At 35.7% G+C, this 23,877-nt stretch overlaps 1 protein-coding gene across 4 annotated transcripts in view; it reads left to right on the top strand.

Annotated features, from left to right (window-relative positions):
• MARK1 (microtubule affinity regulating kinase 1) overlaps nt 1–23,877 on the top strand; it is a 115,554-nt gene that overhangs the window by 60,891 nt on the left and 30,786 nt on the right. For all 4 annotated transcript variants that reach the window (XM_021698466.2, XM_021698464.2, XM_021698463.2 and 1 more), the window contains exons 4-9: nt 4,486–4,534; nt 5,619–5,684; nt 9,400–9,470; nt 13,938–13,994; nt 17,834–18,070; nt 18,158–18,277. In XM_021698466.2, the coding sequence (XP_021554141.1) occupies nt 4,486–4,534; nt 5,619–5,684; nt 9,400–9,470; nt 13,938–13,994; nt 17,834–18,070; nt 18,158–18,277 (600 nt within the window). The remainder of the gene's footprint in view (nt 1–4,485; nt 4,535–5,618; nt 5,685–9,399; nt 9,471–13,937; nt 13,995–17,833; nt 18,071–18,157; nt 18,278–23,877) is intronic.

Genomic DNA, 23,877 nt, shown 5'->3' with positions numbered 1-23,877 from the left:
TGTCAGTCCTCTGAAGTCCTGGTGGGGGGGATAGTCACCTGGATTCCAGGACCCCGTGGGCACACTGCCCTCTGCTGACCTGAGGCCACCCCACTCAGACCAAGGCCCTCCACCTCTCTGAGACCCACAAGGAAGAAGTGAGGGAGTGTGACTTCTGGCTCCCTCTGCCTAGGGCCTCCAGGGTTACTCATATGAATGACCCATTCTCTGATGTTGCAGGGGAATCTACAAGGTATATGATGAACAATCCATGTTCACTACTATCCACAGCCATCTGGTATTGTTGGAGATTGGAATGGGCTCAAATATTGGCTTGAAAAGACTCAAGAAAGCAAACAACTGATTAAAAACTGGTCAAATGATCTGAACAGACATCTCCTCAAGGAAAATCTGTAGGTGGCAAGTAAGCCTATGGAAAGATGGTCAGCGCCATCTGTTATTAGGAGTTGCAGATTGAAACAACAATGAAATAACACTACACACCTATTAGAATGTGAAAATCCAAAACACTAACAACACCAAACACTGCTAAGGAGGTGGAACAGCAAGGTCTCTCATTGCTGGTGGGAACACAAAATGGTAGCCCACTTGGAAGACAGTTTGGTAGTTTCTTACAAAGCTCAACAACCATATAATCCAGCATTCATCCTCCTTGGTATTTACCCAAATGAGTTAAAAACTTATGTCCACACAAAAACCTACACACAGTTTATAGCAGCTTTATTCACAGTTGTCAAAACTTGGAAGTAATAAAGATGTTCTTCAATAGGTTAATGGATAAATAAACTGCTACATTGATATAATGAAATGTTATTCGGTGCTAAAAAGAAATACTCTATCATAAAGTAATGAAAAGACATGGAAGAGGGGCGCCTGGGTGGCTCAGTTGGTTAAGCGACTGCCTTCGGCTCAGGTCATGATCCTGGAGTCCCGGGATTGAGTCCCGCATCGGGCTCCCTGCTCGGCAGGGAGCCTGCTTCTCCCTCTGACGCTCCCCTCTCATGTGCTCTCTGTCTCTCTCATTCTCTCTGTCTCAAATAAATAAATAAAAATCTTTAAAAAAAAAAAAAAGAAAAGACATGGAAGAACCTTAAACATATATTACTAAGTGAAAGAAGTCAATCTGGAAAGGCCACATACTATATGATTCCAACCATATGATCTTCTCAAGAAGCAAAAGTATGGAGAAAGTAAAAAGATAAGTGGTTGCCAGGGATTTATAGAGAGGGAAGGATAAATAGGTGAAGCACAGGGGATATTTAGGGCAGTGAAACTATTCTGTGTGATACTGTAACGGTAGATATTTGCCATTATACATTTGTCAAAACCCACAGAATTTACAGCACCAAGAATGAACCCTAATGTAAACTATAGACTTTGGGTGATAATGTATCAATATAGATTCATCAATTGTAACAAATGTACCACTGTGGTGTGGGATGTTGATGGTTGGGGAGGTTGTGCATGTATGGGGACGGGAGGTGCGTGCTAACTCTATACTTTCTGCTCAATTTTGTTGTGAAACTAAAACTGCCCTAAAAATAAATACCTATATTTTAGGTTTAATATAGATATACATGTACACATACACACACACACACACACACACACTCCTGATGCTATATTCCTCACCTCCTCCTGGTCCGTGTACCTGAGTGAGGCAGTTTGGTCAATGGACACCTCTCTGAGACAGGTATTCAGTCTTGACAAGAGCCTGGTGGCAAACTAATAGCTGCTTTTTAAAACCCGTTAGCCGTTTTAGGGAGGGAATGAATCCAAAACCCTATGGGGCTCCCCTCTGAGTAGAGATTGTTTCCCTTTGTCAGAAGCAGTCAGCAAAACCATCAGTAACAGAGACTTATAGCTCAGAGGGGCCATTAGGGCTGTGGGTCCCAAAGATGGAAAAGACCAAGCAGCGTAGGCACTCAATATTTCTTGAGTTCTAGGCCTTCAAGTACAGAACAGGGATGGAGGGCAAATTCAGCAAGACCTAAGAAAGTTGAAGATGTATATACACCACTATCAAAAAATTAAGCCTCTAGGTATTTAAGGAAACACGTCAAGAATATTCATTATAACACTGATTGCAATAGTGAAAGTATATAAATAAGTTAAGCATTCTCAATAGAACAGTGTATAAACTGGTTTCCTCTCGTAATGGAACGGAGCAATTAAAGTAAATGGACCAGATCTATATACAACAGGGATAGAACAAAGAAACATGTTGAAGAAAAAATAAGTTTAGAGAAATAATTTCAGTATGACTCCATTTATATAAAGTTTGAAACACAAAAAAGTAATATTGCTATTTATATATACACATATAGAAAATTATGAAAGTATGTAGCTTGTTACATACCAGCTTTAGGGCATTGGTTATATCTAGGGTGGGAAGGAGGAAAAAGAGGTGGGGATGAGTGTCTAGCTATGACTATAATGTTCAATGTCTTAATGATATTTTATTAAATAAAAATATATTTTTTAAAGATTTTATTTATTTATTTGACAGAGACACAGTGAGAGAGGGAACACAATCAGGGGGAGTGGGAGAGGGAGAAGCAGGCTTCCCGCCGAGCAGGGAGCCCGATGTGGGACTCGATCCCAGGACCCTGGGATCATGACCTGAGCTGAAGGCAGGCGCTTAACGACTGAGCCACCCAGGTGCCCCTTAAATAAAATGATTAATTAAATATTCATGGGGCGCCTGGGCGGCTCAGTCGGTTGGTCATCCGACTCTTGATATTGGCTTAGGTCATGATCTCAGGGTTGTGAGACTGTGTGCTGCATCAGGCCCTGTGCTCAGTGTGGAGTCTGCCTGAGATTCTTTCCCCCTCCTCCCTCTCTTCCTCCCCCTGTTTGCGTGCACTCTCTCTCTCTATATGTAATAAATAAAATCTTTAAATGTAAAAAATTTTAAATTTTAAAAAATATTTTTCTTAAAAATAATAAAATCTTATGAAAATATGGCAGAATATTAGCATAAGTTGTTTATTTAATCTTGATGGTAGATACAGAGGTAGGTGCTATATTTATTTCTGTACTTTTTAACAAATTTGAAATATTTCATGATTCAAAAAGTGAATGAAGAACATTCATTCCAGGCAGAGGGCGAAAGCTTGTGCAAAGGCCCTGACTAGAGAGGAGTCTTAGCAAGTTCAACTGAGAAGGATGCTGGTTGGCTTGAGTGAAGTCCATCCAGGAGACATCCATCTAGATGTTATCTAGAGTGTCATGAGATAAGCATGGCAAGGTAAGCAAGATCTTGATTTTCAAGGCCTGGTAGCCCATGTTGAAGATTATGGATTTTGTGCTCATGGCACTGGGAAACCACCAGTGGATCTGAAATAGTGTAGTGCTGTGTGGATAATGGACTGGAGGATGGGAGTACAGAAAAGGGAATGCTGAGTGGATGTACAAAGATCTGTGGAATCCAGTGTTGCCAGTGGGGATGGATAGAATTGACAGATGTGAGATGAATTTTGGAGGTCGAGTCAGTAGGTCTTGGTGATGGATCTGATGTGGAGATTTGGCGAAGGCATGTAGTTAAGGATGACTCCAAAGTTTCTGTAATAGCTGCTGGATGGATGTAGGGAGCTGGGGAAAGTCAGGCAAAGATCAAATTTGGTATGAGAAATCAAGTCTTGGGTTTGAATTCTTGTGAAAATATTGGGTAGATACTTGGATATAAAGGTTAGGATAAGAAGAATGCTCTGGATGAGAGATCTAAATTTAGGAGACATCAGCAAATTGACATTTGAAGCCATGATGAATCACCCAGCAAGAGTGAACTAGGTGCTTGATTGTGAACTTAACATGTACTCAAAGACAACATAGAGAAAAAAAAAAAATGCCAGGTCAGACTTGTAAAAAATGGGCCCGATACCGTAAAATAAAAGGAAAGGAATTTTTCACATTCGTGTTTCAAAAAGTGACTTATTTTCAGTATGTTTTGGTTTTATGTAAGGTGGTAAATATATTTTTATTGTCCTTTACTACTATTATGCAAGTTTCCCTAAAAATGCTGCTGAAAATAGTTTTGTTTCCTTTTCAAATTTTATTTAATGTAAGTTTACATCATTTAATCTTTCATAAAGTGTTCAACCAGTAGAGATGATTAAAGAATCAGGACCCCCCTCCCTGCCCCCAAAGAATGTTGGTTTGGGATAAAAATCATGTGGAGGATCATTTAGTTTCATTTCCACAGTATTTTTATTTTATTCCCAGTAATGAAGAGTAGTCAAATAAAAATTTAAGTTTTATTGTATATGGTGTACACACACACACACACACACACACCCATCTGAATGCATCTTGTTAAAATTGTCCTGGAAATCACGTGTCAGCAAAGTCAGAGTTGAACCTGAGGAACAAATCTCTTGTTTCTTTCTTAGCTCATTACCAGGATCTCCTAGTGTCTTGTAAGAAGATATATTTCTTCAAGTGAATGATTTTAACAGAAATATGTCTACCTGTTTTCTTTAACAGTTGTTTCGAGAAGTACGAATAATGAAGATATTGAATCATCCTAATATAGGTATGAAATTTACATATACAATTAATGATGAAGTATATTCTTTAATTTGAAGCTATGTGAAAAGATAGAATTTTAAGGATGTTCTTTATAAAAAGAGTGATAACCTGAGAAAGTGATACTTTTAGTAAAAATAGATTATAAAGAAGTTAACTGAAGGCTACGGATGGCTATCTACTACTTTGCTGTTTTATGCTCTCTACTAAAATAGTATATATGACTTGGAGTTAACGCATACGAATATTTTTTGTATCTCCTTACTAAATTGTTCTAGAGATTGCATGCCATTTGAGATATTTATAAGAAATGAATTCCAGATAATTTGATAATATGCATTTGGATTTGACCATAGTTTATAGGCAAAATCACTAATTTGAATTTTTAAGAAAATAGAATTTATTTCAGTTTTAGTTAATTTATTCCCAGAAGTTCTGGTTTTTCCCTATGTTTACAAATAAATATATTGACTACATATGTAGTCATTGGATTATAAGAAGTAAAAAGTAATTTTTCTTTTAATCTCATTTTCTTAACACTTGTTTCTTTCACACTTAAAAATCTTATGCTTACTAGAGATGTTAATGTGATTATTTGTGATGTATAATTTCAACTATGTACGTCTGATAACTTGGTGGTTTTTTAACCAGAAACTTTATAACACCACATATTATGGAATTTTTTTGTTTCTCTACCAAAGATTGTTTAACATTTTATGACAGGCTCATTATATAATACAGTCTCCTTTTAAGCTTTACTTAAAATTTTGTTATGCTGAGCTTGTTTTGTTATTTTAGGCTTTTCCTTTTTATTATATTATTCTCATTAGAAAAAGTAATGGTTTTTTAATCCCAGAAACTTAACTCTTTTGACCCAGCAGTTGGTTACAAATCACTTTGTGGTAAGTAGTTTTCTTCCATAGTAGTCATAACCCTTGAGAGAATTTTTCAGTTTAAAATTATAATTAATAATTTTCAGTAAATACTCAAATTTTCCCCTGGCTTAGGGAAAATTTATACTTAAATTTTCTTAAAGCAGATCCAGTATATGCTAACAATTACAGAATTATATCTCTGATTTCTTTTTTCAGTAAAATTGTTTGAAGTTATTGAAACAGAGAAGACCCTCTATTTAGTCATGGAGTACGCGAGTGGGGGTAAGGATGAGAGGGATGGAAAAGTTATCTTTGATGAGACATACAGAATTATCAACACCCGAAGTTTCACTGTAACACTTATGTCTTCACTGTGATTAAGTGATATATCTTAAGTAAAATTCAGTGTTTACTTTCAGGACCTATTGATCCTACATTTAAAAGTCAGATTTTTGGCTAAAAGTTGCCTAGGGACATTTTTCTAAACTCTAAATTTGCATTGTTATCTATGAATGTTTTGATTCTCTTATCTAAGTATTATATTATTGTGATTAGAATTGCTTGGCTATAAGGAAATTCTCAAATTCACAATGTATTTAATAAAGTTTATAGTAAAAGCATATTCTAGACCAGATGTTTATTTCAGTGACTGTTTATATATGACAGATTCCCGATATGCATGCATTTTCAGGATAATCCATAAAATGTTTCAATTTAAACAAGTATTGATTTATACGTGTTATAAGTTAGAAGACTGAGTTGACAGAGAAATAAGATGTATTTGTAGAATATAATACATATTTTGACTGCATAGTGTCAAGAGTAGGAGTGATTTTTAAACACTGGTATATAATAGAAAATCATTTTCATCTTCTGCACTTTCCGTCAAACGAGAGGTACATCAGCTCAAAATCACTATTGTGTTAGGCATAGGACTTTCTTAGAAACACATTTAAAATTTTTTGGAGATAAATCATTGAATAAGTAAAAAAAGAATGCTTGAAGGTTTTAAGCAATTGAAAAATGAAGAAGTTAAGCAATTAAAAAGGAGGGAGGGCAGCTGCAATTATTTAAACCACTTTGGCTAATTAACTTTTTTGCTAATCAATAGAAAACCTTAGGGTTGAATTTAGTGTTGATTCCTTTTAGCTAATAAAAGTGTATAGATTTTTATGGTAATTCAAATTTTATGTCACTTCGATAAAAAGGATTTATTTTAGTCTATTGTACCTAAACTATGTATTTTTATACTATTTATTCGGTTCCTAAAAATGTTTAATACAAATATCACATATATTTTAATAGCTTTTTCTGTTTTTAATGCAGATTGAAAGTTTTAGTAGGTTTGGTTTTTTGCAAAGCCTTTTCTCATCCTGAAAGTATTTTGATGGAGGTTTTTTGACTTAACCTGAAAACCTATGTCATCAAGGTTTGTTATTACAGGATTTTTAAAAAGTATTAATACAGCCATGTGAATTTGCATAAAACATAGGTCTATAATAAAATTAGTGAACCTACAGTTACCACATAATGAACTATTTCTCTATTTTTCTATCCTTTAGTTAGATTTATATAATAGTTTGTCAGCGTGGGAACCCTGGGAGTTATTTTTAGTTCAGTTAGACTCTTTTTTTTCCCTTTTACTGATCTAAAGTCTAGAGAAAAGGGCTAGACATGCTTTGATATGAGAAATTACAGACTTCTAAAAATTGGTGGACACTTCTGTTTTTATGAAGGTCCATCACAAGGCTCTGTTAATATGTATGCTGTTTAATGATAAATGGTAAGTACAGTCAACTCTCTATTGGTGCTAATGAAGGGGAGCAATGGCTGGAGAAACAGAGAGCACATGGGGTCATCACTGCTCTCCTTCAGTAGCATAGTTAGGAGGGGTACTGGGTGCAGTCTACAGGGGTGTATACTGGAATTCAGCCCAAACCAGGTGCTCTCTCATTTGATTCTAACGCCTAGTGGTAAGTTTTCTTTGAGTCTTGCCCATCAGTGATCCTTTAACAAAACCATCATGGTTCTGTGGTGGCAAATCTAGAATCATTTCCTTGCCTTTTTAATCTGTAAATAGCAAAGTAACTTTTATAATCAACACTTAATATTTTTCCTCTGAAATTTCTAGACATTTTAGGATTGACTCTGACATGGACAAAGAGTTGAGTCAAACAGCTGCCTCTTTGTCAGGAGTATTTAGATCATTTGATTCTGGTTCACTACGGGGCAAAAGATCTTTGGTGATTACGTAGGCAGGGAACTCCTTTATGATTTTGAACCACATTTAATCCAAAAGAGTCTATTAAAAGTAGGTGTTGGGGCTGCTCTGGAATGGTGTGTTGATTTCTTCTTTCATTCATGCCAACAATATTTATTAAATGTTTCTATGTACCAGATGTTATTCCGGGTGCTGGGAACACATGGGTGAGCAAAGACAAAGTCCTTGCCCTCAAGAAGATTACATTCTTTTGGGGAAGCAAATCGTAAACAAATAATATATAGTAAGTGAAGGACTAAGTCTTGTAAACATCTGGGGTGCGGACATTCTAGGCAGAACTTAAGAGCAGCCCATATTTTTGAACTCTTGCATATATCTTTCCCAGCCTAAACTCACATATCTGGAATTAACTACTGTGATGGGTCGACTAGAGCATCCATTCATTTCTGTTTTCATCATCCCATTCAGTCATTTAAGTATCTTGATATCATATGTTGTCTGACATTGTAGATGTATTAATTTCATCTGACGTACATCATTACATATTTGGTTTTTAGTGTTTTACTTATATATTTATAGGATTGATATTGAATATATATATATAATTTTTTGTATACTTAGATACAAATATATAATTTATTGAGTGCTTACTATATGCCAGTCACTGTGCTTAAGCACATGCATTACTTCATTTAATCCTTACAACAGCCATGTGAGATAGGCACTGGATAGAAACTGGGTCTTAATAAAGTTAAGAAATCTTCGTAATGTCTCCCAGTAGCTACTTGGGGCTAAACCAGGATTCATATCAAAATCGGCCTGATTCTAAAGCCTGAGTTTTTAACCACTTTGCTGTATTTACAAGAACTCTTTAAGCCATTTCGTGAGTTTTTAATATACATGTATATCTATATGGTGTAAATTATAAGGATGTAAAAAATAAATTTCTCCCTTACACTGAGATATTTTATTTTTAATATTGTAACTAAATATTGTTTTTTTTTACTAGTATTGACCAGCAAAAAATGAAAAAACTTCCAGACATGTAAAGTAATGGATCTAATAAGAACTTTCTATAGTTTCTACTTTAAATTATTTCAGCAAGTATGTATTGTCTATCCACTTTGTGTTCTGTCATGGGGATAGGGCAGATATGATAATTGAAGCTCATTTGTAGTAATGGGAGATGCACACAGGATGAGTTAATTCTGTATAAGTACTTAAGTACCAAAATAGATGAAATGAGTATAGTGAGAATAGCATAGTTAGAGTATAGGAAGGAAGTGGCTGAAATCAATGTGAATGGAAGTAGTGAGAAAAAATTTGATCAAGACTCCATGACAGGAGAATTTAAGAGAGAGAGATCCAACGTAATACGACTTTTGTTACTTTGTTTGACATGTAGTTTCCAAATACAAAGCCAAATGTAATTTTTGATTGCTCGCACAGTGGCTTCCCTTTATTAGAATGGATAATAAAGAGTTGACTGTATTATTGTGTAATACTTGAAATCAGAAAGCAAATTTTCTTGGTTATGTTTTTATGATTTATTTTTTAAAAGAGTTTTGCTAAATCATAAGCTGCTACAGATACTCAATTCTATGTGTAGTTTTTCCCTTTTTTCTCTTCATGTAATAGTTTGTGATTTACGTAAAACTACCAGAAAATTGTGGGCCAAAAGCTTCTCTAAAAACAAGGCAAAAACTTGACACTGCTTATATTGTTAACTGAAAAATCTATGTATATTTTACTGCCTGCTTTACCTTTCTGATTCAGGTGAAGTATTTGATTACTTAGTTGCCCATGGAAGAATGAAAGAAAAAGAGGCCCGTGCAAAATTTAGGCAGGTATGGAAAGTAGTTTTTTAACTTTGTTTTGCTAATGTTTTTAGTGATATACAATGGACAGTATCACAAACTGGACTTCAGAGTACATGGTATTTTAAAAAGAAAAATTCCTGCTTTCTTATATGTTTTAAGAATGGGAAACTGAAAAAGAAATTTGTTCTTCCTGAATTTAAATTTAAGATAGTTGCATATGGTTATTTTAGATGATCATAAATAGTGAAATGTTTTTAGGTGAGTCTCATTAATTCATTGATAATTTTGGAAATACAGACTAGATTAAGAAAGAAAAGAAATACTTAATCCTTCACCCAATAATTATTATCAAGAATTATTAGCTTTATGCATTCAGTATATATGCGTAGTGCTTAAAGACATTGTGTTTTCTTTTGTCATTAAAGATGTCTTGGTATTAGAACTCATATCTTTGTAGATGTAAAGATTGTGGTCAGTTTTATTTAGTCAAGTAGGCAAGAAACCTTACAAATGTGGTAGAAGAATATGGTAAGATGTGTATATTTCCGGTTCAAATTGAACATGACTTGTTCTAGAAACTATAAAATAAGAAAAAGTAATTTAAGTTCCTCTAGGATTTTACTTCTAATTTTTAGGAATGAAGTGATTAAAAACATACTTTACAAATTACTATAGAAATGACAAATATGGAATTGTAAATTGTTCATAAAATTTAATGAAGTGAAATTTCAGCAGGCAACTTGCTGTAGCCCGAAGTTTACCTTAGTGAATTTAAAATATTTCATTTAAAAATAGCTCAGTACTTCTGTAAGAATGGGTACTGATTCTCTAGTTAAAGGGGTCTTGTGATCAATAAGTTTGGGAAACACTGAATATGGATATAGGGTTACATATATATTAACATGTAAACAATTAGAAAATTTGAAAGTTCTGGAGGAGAGGGGGAAAAAAAATGTTTCACCTTTTTTTAACATAGTATTCTCCAAATTGATCACGAAGTGAATTTGTTTGATAAAACTCTGTTGTTGATATCTCACAGAGTTATTACTTTTTGGAACATAATTTGTGAAATGCTTTATACCAAAGATAGGCATAGCCCTTTGATTCAGGATAGCTTCCTAGAAATATTCATCCTAAAATATCTGAAATCTGAAGACAACCGGTAATGAGGACAGGACCTTGAAGACCTGAGTGGGGTTCAGCCACTTACTGCTCAGTCCTCTCTGGTCCCGGGATGGAGGCTCACCTTGAGCAAGGCCCTGGTCATCCCCTTCAATGTCATTGTTCCCTCAGTATCAGTCAAGCAGTCATAGTTAGTAGCCGATCACGAAAATTACACTTGACGTTAAGTTATTTCCACTGGGATCTTAATATGTGTTGTATAGACTGCTACTACTGTAGTTCTTTTTAGTCACCTGGCTGTATTTATTTACTGAAATCATACTGTGTGGAAATAACTGTGTTGGGTACTCTGTGGAATTGGAGAAGAGACAGTGCCTGCTATTACAAAGAACTTGCCCATCTTTCCCGATGGCTGGAACACAGACATTTTCATAAAGACCCAAATAATTACGAATTGGCTCTTTTTAAAAATAAAGTCTGAATTATTTTTTGAAATACTCTTCATGTTGCAGAGGTCGAGTGTCAAATGCTATTTATAAATAAATAAATATTAAGGTTATTTACTATCTGTATGTCTTCCTTCAGAATTAAAAAGGTAACTAACTCATCTTTTTAAAAACCAGGGATACAGGCATACACAATTTAGGAGTCATTTGACAAAGGGTTCTATTTGTTTTTAAATTTGCTTTTGAGGTGCCTATTTTTCTTTATAAATTTAAGATGATAAATGTACACTTTTATTTTTTGCTCTGTATCACGAAGTTATTTTTTTTTTAATTTTAACACCTTAGGAATGTACTGTGTTAGCAAGTATATACACACATATGTCCTTTATTTTACTATTGGATACAGCCAGAGACAATTCAAGAGCACTTCAGTAGCCATGGACCATGCAGTGTCTCTGCATTCCTGAAGTTTTGAGGACCTGAAAGAAAATTACAGTATTGATTCAACTCTTCCAGTATCAAGGCTACTACCTAAAGCTTGGAATTCCTGACTCAATTATAAATTAATTGCAAAGCAACCCAATATTTGCGCCTCATGGCAAAACACAGCTCTGAATTTAGGGTCAGTGCAGGGTTGATTGTAAATCATGTTTTCAAGATCCATAAAAGAACATTCATAAGGAAGTTCCTACATCCTACTTAATGAGGTACAGAATGTTTTGGGATGGGAGGATCTGGCCATAGAACAATGCAGTAAAATTTAGGCTTGTGCATGGGGATTCTTGCAGTGAATCAAATAGAAGGCAGAAATTGTACCCTGCTGGATAAGTTTAGTAATATTATAAGCCACCATGTTAACTGACAGAAGTCAGAGGTCATAGAGTTTGGGGAGAATGAAATGCTTAATATAGAGCATTCTCTTAATTACCTTTCCATTCTTAAGGTTTTAAGGCTCAGGAGACTTTTATTCCGGAAACACCTGTAGAACTGCTTTCATGGAGACCATTCTGTCTAATGTTAAAATGGATGTTTGGTAACCAAATCATTTATCTATAACATGCCTTCTTCACTGTTACAAAGTGACTTTAAAACCACTATTACTAAAAATAGCCTTGTAGGATATTCATTAAGATGTATTAATATTTACATGTAAGTGTGTATATCTCTTGGCAAATAAATGTGTTTTAATGGAAATGGGATATTAGAATTTTAAAGCATATTGCTTAAGAAGACTAATACAAATATTTGTTATAAGATTCCGCTGTTTGGGGGGATTTGCCCTTCAAATTGATCATAATCATCCACAGTTGCTCTGCTTAAAAACATCTAGTGGTTCTGTAGTACCTGCTTAGTTTGGAATTCAGAGACTTACCAACCTATCAACGTTTATTCCCACTATTACCATTTTCCCACCTACTTGTCAAATACATTGTGTTGCCTCAACCTCAGTGCCTTTCACCACCTTACCCCTCCCTCCCTATCACCAGATCACCACATCTTGAAGTGTTACTGTCATTTGGGATGGCTTAGATCAAATATCCTGTACTCCAGACAGCATTTCTAACTGGAATTATTCCTTATTTGATATGATTCCCCTCACTTCTTTGTACCTCTGCTTCTATGATTCTGCCTTGTACTATGGTTGCTCATATACATGTTCTGTACATGTTTTCTCCTAATCAGACTTTCAGCTCCTAAGGGCAGGGTCCGTGTAGTGTTCATTTTGTGTTCCCCTAGCAACCAGCACATTTTCTTGCACATAGCAGGTACTCAATAAACTGACTTTTGAATCAAAATGAACTTAATTGAATTACATATTACTCATTGTGTGTTGATTTTGTTTTGAATTCATGTTTCTGTCTGAACCATTTTAATATATGTTAGAATAACGTCCTGAGCTATCAATCTCACTTCTACTTTGAAGGTTTTTTTTTTAACCCATATTTCTATTAGCATGGCCATACTTAACATCATCCTTAGGCTTTTAAAAATCTCATTTCTATCTCCATTTGTAAATGCCTAACCAATTTTCAGCATTCATGTTGTTTCCATTTAACTGAATCCATAGGATTGAATGTTCTGCTGTGCATTAAAATGGCCGTCCTCCTGTAAATCAGCTATAACTACATGTACAAAATAGTTCTTACCTTGACTGCTATCTGATTCTTTCCATTTTTCTATTTTATGTATTAAACAGCTATCAAAGAAATGTTTATAACTTATTTCTCACCTGTATCTTGGCTCTTACTGTTGGGTTCCACCTTGTTCAGTCTTTGTCCCCGAAGAGCCTATGTAATGGTTTACAATTACGATTGCATACAAAATCTAGTTAGGGGTAGAATACTTTGCCCGACTGACTTAATAACAAGTTTAGGATTAAACTTCATTTTTCCCTCTTTTTTTTTGATAATTGGGTTTCATCTTAAGGCTGAACAGTTTTCCCATTTCTTTATATATGAACAAAAAGACAGGACAATGCCAAATACCCCATTGTTAAGTTCTTAGTAAATTGGCCTTGCTTAAAAAACATGCCTTGAACACATTTGATAATAATTCCTAAAATAGACTGGTTCATGTGTTCCAAAGCTCTTATCCCAACATTGGAATAAGCCATTCGATCAGAACTGCAAACTCTACACACTTGATCACGTCAGTAGAGAAATGCAACTGCCCACAGAAATCTTCATGGACTCTGACAAGGAACTATTTTAACGAGACAATGCTTCTTGTCTACACTGTCCACATTTAAAAGTGAACTTTTCCTCATTTTAACTTTATTCAGCACTGAAGGAACAGGAAAATTATTAAATACTGCTGTGAAATATAAGTTGGTAATTTATCTCAATTGGAGGTTGTCATTGGGGGGAAATTGCAGTGTTTTTACCATAAAATAATTACGCATCTTTTATCCAAATATTTATTTTAGATTGTATCTGCTGTACAGTATTGCCATCAAAAGTGCATTGTTCACCGTGATCTTAAGGTAAGCCACTGATTTTATAACAAAAAGTCTTAATCATGAACAGATGTTTTGTAGTATTGAAGCCATCTCTATGGTTGCTGAATTGTGCCCGGCTCTCCAAGGAAGGAGTTTTTACTTAATCCTCATGGCAACATCATGAAAAGCAATATTTTCACTGAGAAAAAGAAGAAAATAGGAATGAGAAGTTATCTAGCTTTAAAGGCTAGAGGATTTGATTCACCATTAATAAGCTTGTTTTAATAGATAAATGTGGAACTTTGTCCCCTACTATAAATGCCCGAGATCCCACTCAGTTGGAAGCAAGGTATGGCACAGGGCCAGGTCTGTCTGCTGCAGGTGCCTGCATTCATTCTCTGCACTAAAGCTCACAGAAACAGGGGAAGCGCACAGAAACACAAAAACATGTTTTTGTGAACATCAAATGCATGTGATGAGTATAAACTAGCATACTTTGGAATAAGAAATTGAGACAGTCAGGAACGGTTTGTGGCAGTGAACATGGGAGCACAGGTATCTCTTCAAGGTACTCTTCCATTTCCTCTGGGTGTATACCCAGAAGAAGGATTGCTGGATCGTGTAGCAGTTCTCCTTTTAGTTTTTCGAGGAACCTCCATCCTGTTTCCCATAATGGCTCTACCAGTTTATATTCCTACCAGCTGTACTGGGGTTCCCATTTGTTTTGCTGACTTGTTATCTTTTATAGTTTTGATGGTAGCCATCCTGACAGGTGGAAGGTGTTATCTCATTGTGGTTGTGATCTACACTTCCCTGATGGTCAGTGATGTTGAGCACCTTTTCATATACCTATTGACCATGTGTATGTCATCTTTGGAAAAATGTCTGTTTAGGGATTTTTGCTCATTTTTTAATTGTGGTGTTTGGGGGGTTTTTTTGCTACTAAGTTGTATGAGTTCCTTATATATTTTGGATATTAATCCTTTATTAGATGTAGAGTTTGCAAATATTTTCTCCCAATCCACAGGTTACCTTCTTGTTGATGCTTTCCTTTGCTATGCAGAAGCTTTTTAGTATTAAATGAAGTTTCATTTATTTTTGCTTTGGCTGCCTGAGCTTTTAGTGTCATATTCAAAAAGTTAATAATACTGCACTGAATACTGGGAAATTTGCTTAGGAGAGTAGATTTATTTATATGAGTGTGCTCTTACCACACACATAAAAGTTATAACTAAGTGAGGAGGTGATATGTTAATTAGCTTGGCTGTTGTATTCATTTCACTGTGCATATAAAATCATTGTGTTGTACACCTTAAGTATATATACCATTTTTATTTAAAAATATTAAATAGGAGCTCCTGGGTGGCTCAGTTGGTTGAGTGTCCGACTCTTGATTTGGGCTCAGGTCAGGATCTCAGGTTGTGAGATCCAGCCCCACGTGGGGCTTCCTGCTCAGCGGGGAGTCTGCCTAGATTCTTTCTTCCTCTCCCTCTCCCCTCCCCCTGCTTGCACACTCTCTCTCACTCTCAATAAATAAATAAATTTTAAAAAGAAAGAAATAGTATGGCCAAATAGGTATGCTTTTTTTTTTCTCATTTATGAAAGTAGAAAATCCTGGAACTAAAATATTTGTCTTTTTTTCCTTTTTCTCTCCTCCTCCAAAGTTAACTTTCATCGTTCCTTAATTAGGAATTTTTTTTTTTTTTTTTTTTTACTTTTCTCCCCATGACCTCTGTCAGTTACTAGCACTGGTTTGTATTATACTTAAAAATACTGTCTTAAGGGGCACTTGGGTGGCTCAGTCAGCTAAGCGTCTGACTCTTGATCTCAGCTCAGGTCTTGATCTCAGGGTCGTGAGTTCAAGCCCCATTGGGCTCCACACTGGGCATGGAGCTTACTTTTAAAAAAAAATTGTCTTAAGCAGTTGTCAGAAGTCTAAATCCTGTATTTTGGCTCTGTTTTTCTGAGCTTGCAGATTTTCTACTGCTCCAAAATTTTTTATTTCTTAGTTTCCTCCAATAACTATTTTAAGGAGAAATCACTTCCACAGAGAAAGAGAAAGTAGAGGACTATTCCCCTGGCTGTGTGTTTGACACCCAGCCTATCATCTCATTTCTTACATGAGCAGAAATCCAAAAAAAAAAAAAAAATCATGGTCAACACCCTCCAGTCTGGGGGATGGGGTTTCCCATGTGCTCCTGGAACAGACCTCAGAGTCCCTTGAGCTTGTGAGGCAGCCATCCAGACCTCTTCACAGAAACTAGGAAAGTCCAGCTTGCTCGCACATGGCCTCAGAAATTTACAACGACCAGGCCCTTACATCAGAACATCAAAATAACCTGGTTTTGTCACCCAGCCCATTAATGTTAGGATTTAAGATAAATCTTCCAAATTTATGTGCTGTTACAATATTAATGTCATACACGACACATATCCATTTTTCAAAACAGATATCCCAAACTAGCATACCTTAAAAAAGGAAAAGGAGGATGAGGGAGGGAAGGAGCTGTATGGTGGGCAGAGTGCCTGGCTCTCCAGCCATATAGAGAACTCTGGTTTTCGTTGTAGCCAAATTTTACTCCTTTCTGTAACCCCATAAGACACATCTACAAAATAATATATAATTTCCTTAGTCCATCAGTTATAAAAGAGTTTGAAACAAAACAAAAGAAGCAAAGCCTTTATTGAATTGCTTGTATTTACAAAAGGCAAATTTAAAACCTTTTTTTTTTTTTAATGATTCTGATTTAGGATTTTGGAAAACCAGCATCTGAAAATATATTGGATGGAAATCACTGCTTTCTACCAAAATATACCTCCAGAAGAGAATTTAGTTTTAGGACAACAAAAGGAAACTTAAACAAGGTCTAGTGGAGGTTGTATTGTATTGTTTTGTTTTACTAAAAGAACAGAACTTTGCTGAGGAAGCATTCTATAAGAGAAGACAAAGGATTGAATTCAGTAGTCACAGAACCCCTGGCTGGCAGTTATTTTAAGTATACTCTCGAGCTTTGCATTAACCAACAATGCTCTATTAAAATAGAGCACTTTTGAGTAAACTTTGTTGGTTTAAGCCCAAGAAGGGTTAGTGTTATGTCAACTTATGTTTTTTAAAATAGGTCATATTAAGGTACAGTCCCAAGATGTTTCTTACCATGAAGAAAAAAAATGGGCTTAAAATAATGTGTGGAAGAAAAAGTGGTTTTTTTTTGTTTTTGTTTTTGTTTTTTTTTTAAAGATTTATTTATTTGACAGAGAGAGAGACAGCGAGAGCAGGAACACAAGCAGGGGGAGTGGGAGAGGGAGAAGCAGGCTTCCCGCCTAGCAGAGGGCCCGATGTGGGACTCGATCCCAGGACCCTGGGATCATGACCTGAGCTGAAGGCAGACGCTTAACGACTGAGCCACTCAGGCGCCCCAAGAAAAAGTGTTTTAAGTAACTTTTCTCAAATAGTTGCAGATACACCTATAAATGAGAGCTACCCTTTTATAGTGTTAAAATTTAGTCTTATATAAATGTGATTCTGAACAGTTAGGCATTGAAGCACCATGCTGGGCTTCTAAATTTGATATTATGCTTAAAAATGAGAAGCAAGAGGGGTACCTGGGTGGCTCAGTTGGTTAGGCGTCTGACTGTTGATTTGGGCTCAGGTCATGATCTCAGGGTCGTGGGATCGAGCCCTGCGTGGGGTTCCGTGCTGGGCGCAGCACCTGCTCCCTCTCCCCCCTCCCCCCGGGCTGCACACGCGTGCTTGCTCTCTCTCTTAAAAAAAAAGAAAGAGAGAGAGAGAAGCAAGAACTATATGTTGAGATCTGAAATAGTTGTAATAAATATTTTGTTTTATGTAGGCATTTACATTATCCTCTCTATTTTTTTCCTCTTAGGCTGAAAACCTTCTCCTTGATGCTGATATGAATATTAAAATTGCTGACTTTGGTTTTAGTAATGAATTTACAGTCGGGAACAAATTGGACACATTTTGTGGAAGCCCGCCCTATGCTGCCCCTGAGCTTTTCCAAGGAAAGAAGTATGACGGGCCTGAGGTGGATGTGTGGAGTCTCGGTGTCATTCTCTATACACTAGTCAGTGGCTCCTTGCCTTTTGATGGCCAGAATTTGAAGGTATCCGCGAGGTTCGGTGCTGGTGTTTTATAGCCAAGCGTGATAATTTCAGTAACGAGTTATGAGTGCTTCCTTTGCCTTTTTAAGGAACTACGGGAGCGAGTCTTACGAGGGAAGTACCGTATCCCCTTCTATATGTCCACTGACTGTGAAAATCTTCTGAAGAAATTATTGGTGCTGAATCCAATAAAGAGAGGCAGCTTAGAAGTAAGTAATTTTTTGTACTCCAGATTTAAAGTTTAACAATTAAAATATTCTAAGAACTGAAGAGCATTTTAAATCATTTTTTCCCTGGTTCTTTTGGTTTTGTTTTGTTTTGTTTGGAAAGTTGGCAAGTCATGTAATTTGTTTAGAGCTAGGGAAGGTGACATGATTCTTTCACTACTCAAAAGTTGTCACAGTCAGTTTCTTTAAAGACGGTTATTCCTTCTTTGTCCTGCAATGAAATATTAAATTAAGACACCATAAGGATAGGAATAAGGTTGGCTTTTTGTTGGAGAAGGAGGAAAACCTGGCCTCTATCAGAAATTGCTTGCTCCAATACAGGAACCTAGTATGTAGCAGTATAGTTATTTCGAAGATAAAAAAAAAAAAGACAGTGAAAGTTCTAATCCAGTGAATATTTCATGACCATATCTGAAATTAGAAGCTGATTAAAAAATTGTGAAGAAACCTCTCAATATCAGTACAGAAAATTTACAATTTAAGTAGAACGTACTGGAAACGGGAATTTCATTTCTTAACACACTGTTCTGTTACCTACCTACGTTCCACATGTGAGGTTATTTATAATAGATGCTATTATGCTATTATAAATGTACCAGGTACGTTATAGCCAAATAACATCAGAGGTTCACACCACCAAAATGTCTAACCTTTTTTCCTTCTGACACTGCAATTAACTTATTTTCTAAGTATTTCACCCATCTGTTTCTAAGTATATTTTAACCAATACTGAGATAATTTCAGAAATCCAGCATATACTCTTCACTAGTACTTTTTTTATCTTCATTTATTTGCCTTAATTCAGAGAATTAACCCCACTTAAACTGTACTTTTTAGTGTAGCAATGGGGCTTTCTGGCACAGACTCCAGGCTGGGTAGAAGACAGCCTTATAAGTGAGTCATCCCTGTGGACAGAGCTCTCAGGTTCATTTGGGTTTTGTAATTTTATTTCCACAAATATTTTCCACTAAAAGATACAATACGCTTTGGTGGAAGTTAAGGGTTGGTGACTTCTATTGGGAAATTATTTTAAATGCTTTATATCAGTGAATCACATATGAGATATTTTTTACTGACTTATTTGTTTAAATGCAGTTAGTTCATTCCCATAATTTCTGTGGGGTTTTTTTTTCCTTTGGGGGTAAAAGGATATGTTGGTAATGTTTTCACAGAGAAGCCAGTGAAATAGAAAAGCCTTCTTTTATGTTACTGCTTTTCTAAACTTATTTTTGACCATTATTCATAGGAAGTTATGTGAAACAGTGAAAAAGTTAAAATTGTTGACTCTTGTATCAATTCTAAAATTTTATGGCAACGGGGGCACCTGGCTGGCTCAGTTGGAAGAGCATGCAACTCTTGATCTTGGGGTCATGAGTTCAAGCCCCACATTGGGTGTAGAGCTTACTTAATTTAAAAAAAAAAAAAAAAGACTATTTAAAAAGTAAATAAAATTTTATGGCAACATAAGTCTTTCTTAATCCTGCTTTATGACCCACTTTTATCATAGGAATCTAGTTTACCTGAATATCACTTAATAAAATGTCCATAGTTGAGGCATCAGCTCAGCTAATGAGAAGAACAAAAAGAATATACAAAAATTATTATAGATGTTACAGATCTCTTAGACAGTGTGTGTAAGTATGTACTTAGTCACTTAAAGATGATTAATTTACAGTAGCCACATATTTAAGTCTTTCATCCTTAGCATTAAAATGCAAAGGATTAAAGTATTAGAATTCTGGGCTGAATTTAAAAGCCAAATTATTATATTAAAACATTTGATCATCAGACTCTCAATTTGATGTATTTGAGTATAGTCTGGAACCTTCTGTTCCAGCTTATCAAAACTAAGTTTTCCAGCCACGGAACCGTGAGTCTACATTGGAAATATTATCATAATATTGCAGATATCACCGTACAAAGGCTGGTCTGCTTCACAGTTCCCAGAAATAACTTTCCAGAGAAACCTGACACTGTTTATTAAAAAAAAAAAAAAGGAAAGAAAGATTTCTTACACCAAACCTTGACAAACTCCCCCTTGAAATAGCAATGATGTCAAAAATTATTTTAGTCTCCTTTTATTTTTCATACCAACTTTAGTAGCAGTTGTACAGAAAAAAAAAATCCATACACTCTAAAAAATGGCTATTTTCAAAACACCAGTCTTTAGTGTATAAACGTAAATTTTTGTACAGTAGTAATGTTTCATATCACATTGCATTCTTTTTTTTCTTTTAACTTAAAAGTTTTGTGTTATGTGCTTTCTACTTTATCATAAACATGAACTCCTTCCTTGCCACTAGCAATGTTGTTCTTTTCGGGTTATGTATCATCCCCTGCCTGTTGCACATTTGAGTTGTTTCCATGGTTTTTACTAAAAATAATGTGATACACTTTTTTCCCCTTCGGGATACATGCTTATATATATTCTCCAGAGTGTAATTAGTACGTTAAAGGGTATAAACAGTCTGATAGGTCTTCTGTATTCATTGCTAAAAATTGTGTGACCTAAGGCATTTGAACGTATCTGTTCTCTACACCTGATTCAGTATTCGATATAATAATTTCTAGTATTTGATGCCTTTATGGTAGTTACATGGTTTGTCATAATTGCTTTAATTTGTATTTATTTCATCAGCGATAATGCCTAATATTTTTAATGACTAGGTTAACTTTGCTTCTTTACATATAAGCTCTGTGTCTCTGAACTCTTTGTCTAATGGAGTCTGATTAATCTGTTTTACAGATCTGTATCAGCTTTGTACATTTAATATGAAATATTTCCTCTGTTAATTCTTACATTTTTAAAAAAATGGAACTTTATATATATTTTTTTCAGTGTTAGCTTGAGGATCAAGAGTTACTGATGAGAGCAAACACTAGTCTTTCTTCACTATATAATTTGTTAATATTGAAATTCAATTTAAAGAATCTTACACAGCTGTTTATTATCTTACTAAACTTCTCATTTAACTCAGATAGCCTCCTGTTGCTTCTCAAATAGGATTACGTACTTTATTAAAGTCTTTCTTTAAAGCCTTCTATGTCAAGTACCATATTTAGTCCCCCATGAAAATAAAATGAATGAAATTAGTCTCACATTAGTCTACTTACTTGACCTATTGTTGTCTCTGGAACTAAACACTTGCATAAATTTCTTCAGGTAATATATATGAATGCTGGCAGAGCTTGCTCATTGCACTGATAATGGGAGGGGTGGTTTCACACATTTTAGAAGGATTTGTGTTTTATATTACACACTATATTTTTTTCCTATTTTTTGGAATATTGGTGTGTCTAGATATTTTTATTAGAAAAAAACATAATTTTTTTTCCTGCTATCCCCTCTATATATGTCTTCTTTAATTTTTCCAGTCCTTAACCAGAGTGGACTGTTACCTTTACAAAATAATGCAAAATTTGAGCCTAAGGCAAAGCTCCTCCTTATTGCCCTTTCTCTGTCATCTGTGTTCCTCAAAAAAGTATTTATTTTTGCTTTAACACCTTTTCAGCTGCCGCTAAGATGATCTTAAAAATCTTGCTTGTTATCTGTCCAATACCAGAGGCAATAAAGCAAATAATAATAATAATCTTTTTTTTAATGCAAGATTTCTAAGTAGAGACTCAGAAGCATATGGTGAACTTTTACAGAGGTTGAAACCATTTAAGAAAAATTATTTCCATCTGGCTATCTTAAAGTCCATAGATTTTTAATGTGCACCTAAAGTGTAGGGTGTATATTTCCATTGTTAATTTATTTCTTTATAATTCATCTGAATCCCATTATTTTGATAGAATTTCTCGGCAAGTAGTCATGTATGTTCATTGGCAGTGATGGCTAGAGTAAACTGTCTCTTGTTCAGTTTGGAATCTTGTTTGACCTCTTGTTTCTCGTTTTGAGATATCTCAGGGGCGCCTGGCTGGCTCAGTCAGGGGAGCATGTGACTCTTGATCTTGGGGTTGTGAGTTCAAGCCCCATGCTGGGCGTAGAGATTACTTAAAAAAAAAGAGAGAAATCTCAAATGAAATCCAAAGTGGATTAGTTTATTCAGCTGGTCTAGTGCAGTTTGCTGGCCTAGTGATTTGGACCCTGCCTGAAACCACACAGCGAGGGTTATGTGAATACTCCCCTGTCACACAGCACTTCATTTCTGGGAGCATTTCTGCCTTGGCCTCAATACAAACTCTGGTTCCCACGGAAGAATTTTGTATGGGCATGAGGTTCACACAACTAAGGCTTCTTCCACATGGGTCTCCTCTCGCATACGTCCATATTTTGTTGCTCTCTGTACCTCACTCTTGAAAAAGTACTTCACATTTAGAATTAATAGAGTTAATGTCCCTACATGTTCCTTTAAGCAGACTTCCTTCCCCACCTTTGCCTTCCATTCCTTTTGCCAAAGGAAATTTTTCCTCAGATTATTTTTATCTTGCTTTGAAATCCAACTATTTTTGTGAGACAGACTCTTCTGAATGGACTCCTGGCGATCCCCAGGGACTACAAGAAGAAGAGAGGACAGCAAAACTGTGTCCCTTCTGTCCTCGCTGCCTGTTGTCTTTCCTGATCGCTGGGATTTTCTCACTTTCCCTGGATGAGCCTTGCCTCGGATCTAACTTTGTGTGAGGATGAGTGGAGTCAGCGCTCCCGCTGTGTTTCCTCAGATTGTTCTTCTCACAGTGCGATTTCTAAAATGTTGCATATCATCCTTGTTAATAAAATAGAGCATTTCACCATCACCCATCAGATCACATTTAAATTCACCATCTGAAGACACTATGTCTCCCATTCTTTCATTGCATATTACCTTGGTTCGGAGTCAGAGAGCTTCTTCACTATGTCCTCCTTACATCCCTCTGCCTTGACTCTCCCACCAATCCAGAAACTACTGGTATTCCCAGAGTCACTTCACATTCTCTCTCCTTATGATTCCTTCCCTGAAAACTCCAGCCCACACTGCAAGTTACCCTTTTGGTCTCTAGTAATATGTACTGCTAATAGCACAGTTTTGAGTAGTTAATTCTGTTATGTGTTCAGATTTTTTCAGGTTTTATGAGTAAATCTTATTTCCCCAAATAAAAGACAAGTTGTCTGAGGGTTTGGTCCACATACATATTTTTCCTTGATGTAGACACATACATAATGGTTATGAAATGAACACCAAATAACCACAGTTTAATTGAGAAACATCAGAAAATTTGGATTATCTTCATTTTGCTTTTAATTGCTTATCGTCCAGCTATCAAATCTCTTATTGCTCCTATATTTCTTACTTAATTCATAGATACCCTATTTATTCTACCAGGCACTTGAGTTAAAATCCTTAGAACCCTCTTGAATTCCAGCCTTTCTTTCCCTCATTCCCAGAACAAATTCTGTCACCAGGTGCTTCGGATTATACCTCTAGGTTTTCCTTCCATTTCCTCATGCCCAGCGCAGCCCGAGGTTGTCTGTCTCCTGGACATTCTAGCATCTTCCTTAGCCATCTTCATTGCTAAGCTCCTCTCAACACTTCACTGTACCCAGGTCTTCTGTAGCAGCCTTATTTTAAAATACTGCCCAGTTCAAAAGCAACAACAAGCAT

This window comes from Neomonachus schauinslandi, chromosome 6, assembly GCF_002201575.2.
Source record: "Neomonachus schauinslandi chromosome 6, ASM220157v2, whole genome shotgun sequence".
NCBI lineage: Eukaryota > Metazoa > Chordata > Mammalia > Carnivora > Phocidae > Neomonachus > Neomonachus schauinslandi.
This window is presented reverse-complemented; position numbering and strand designations above follow the sequence as displayed.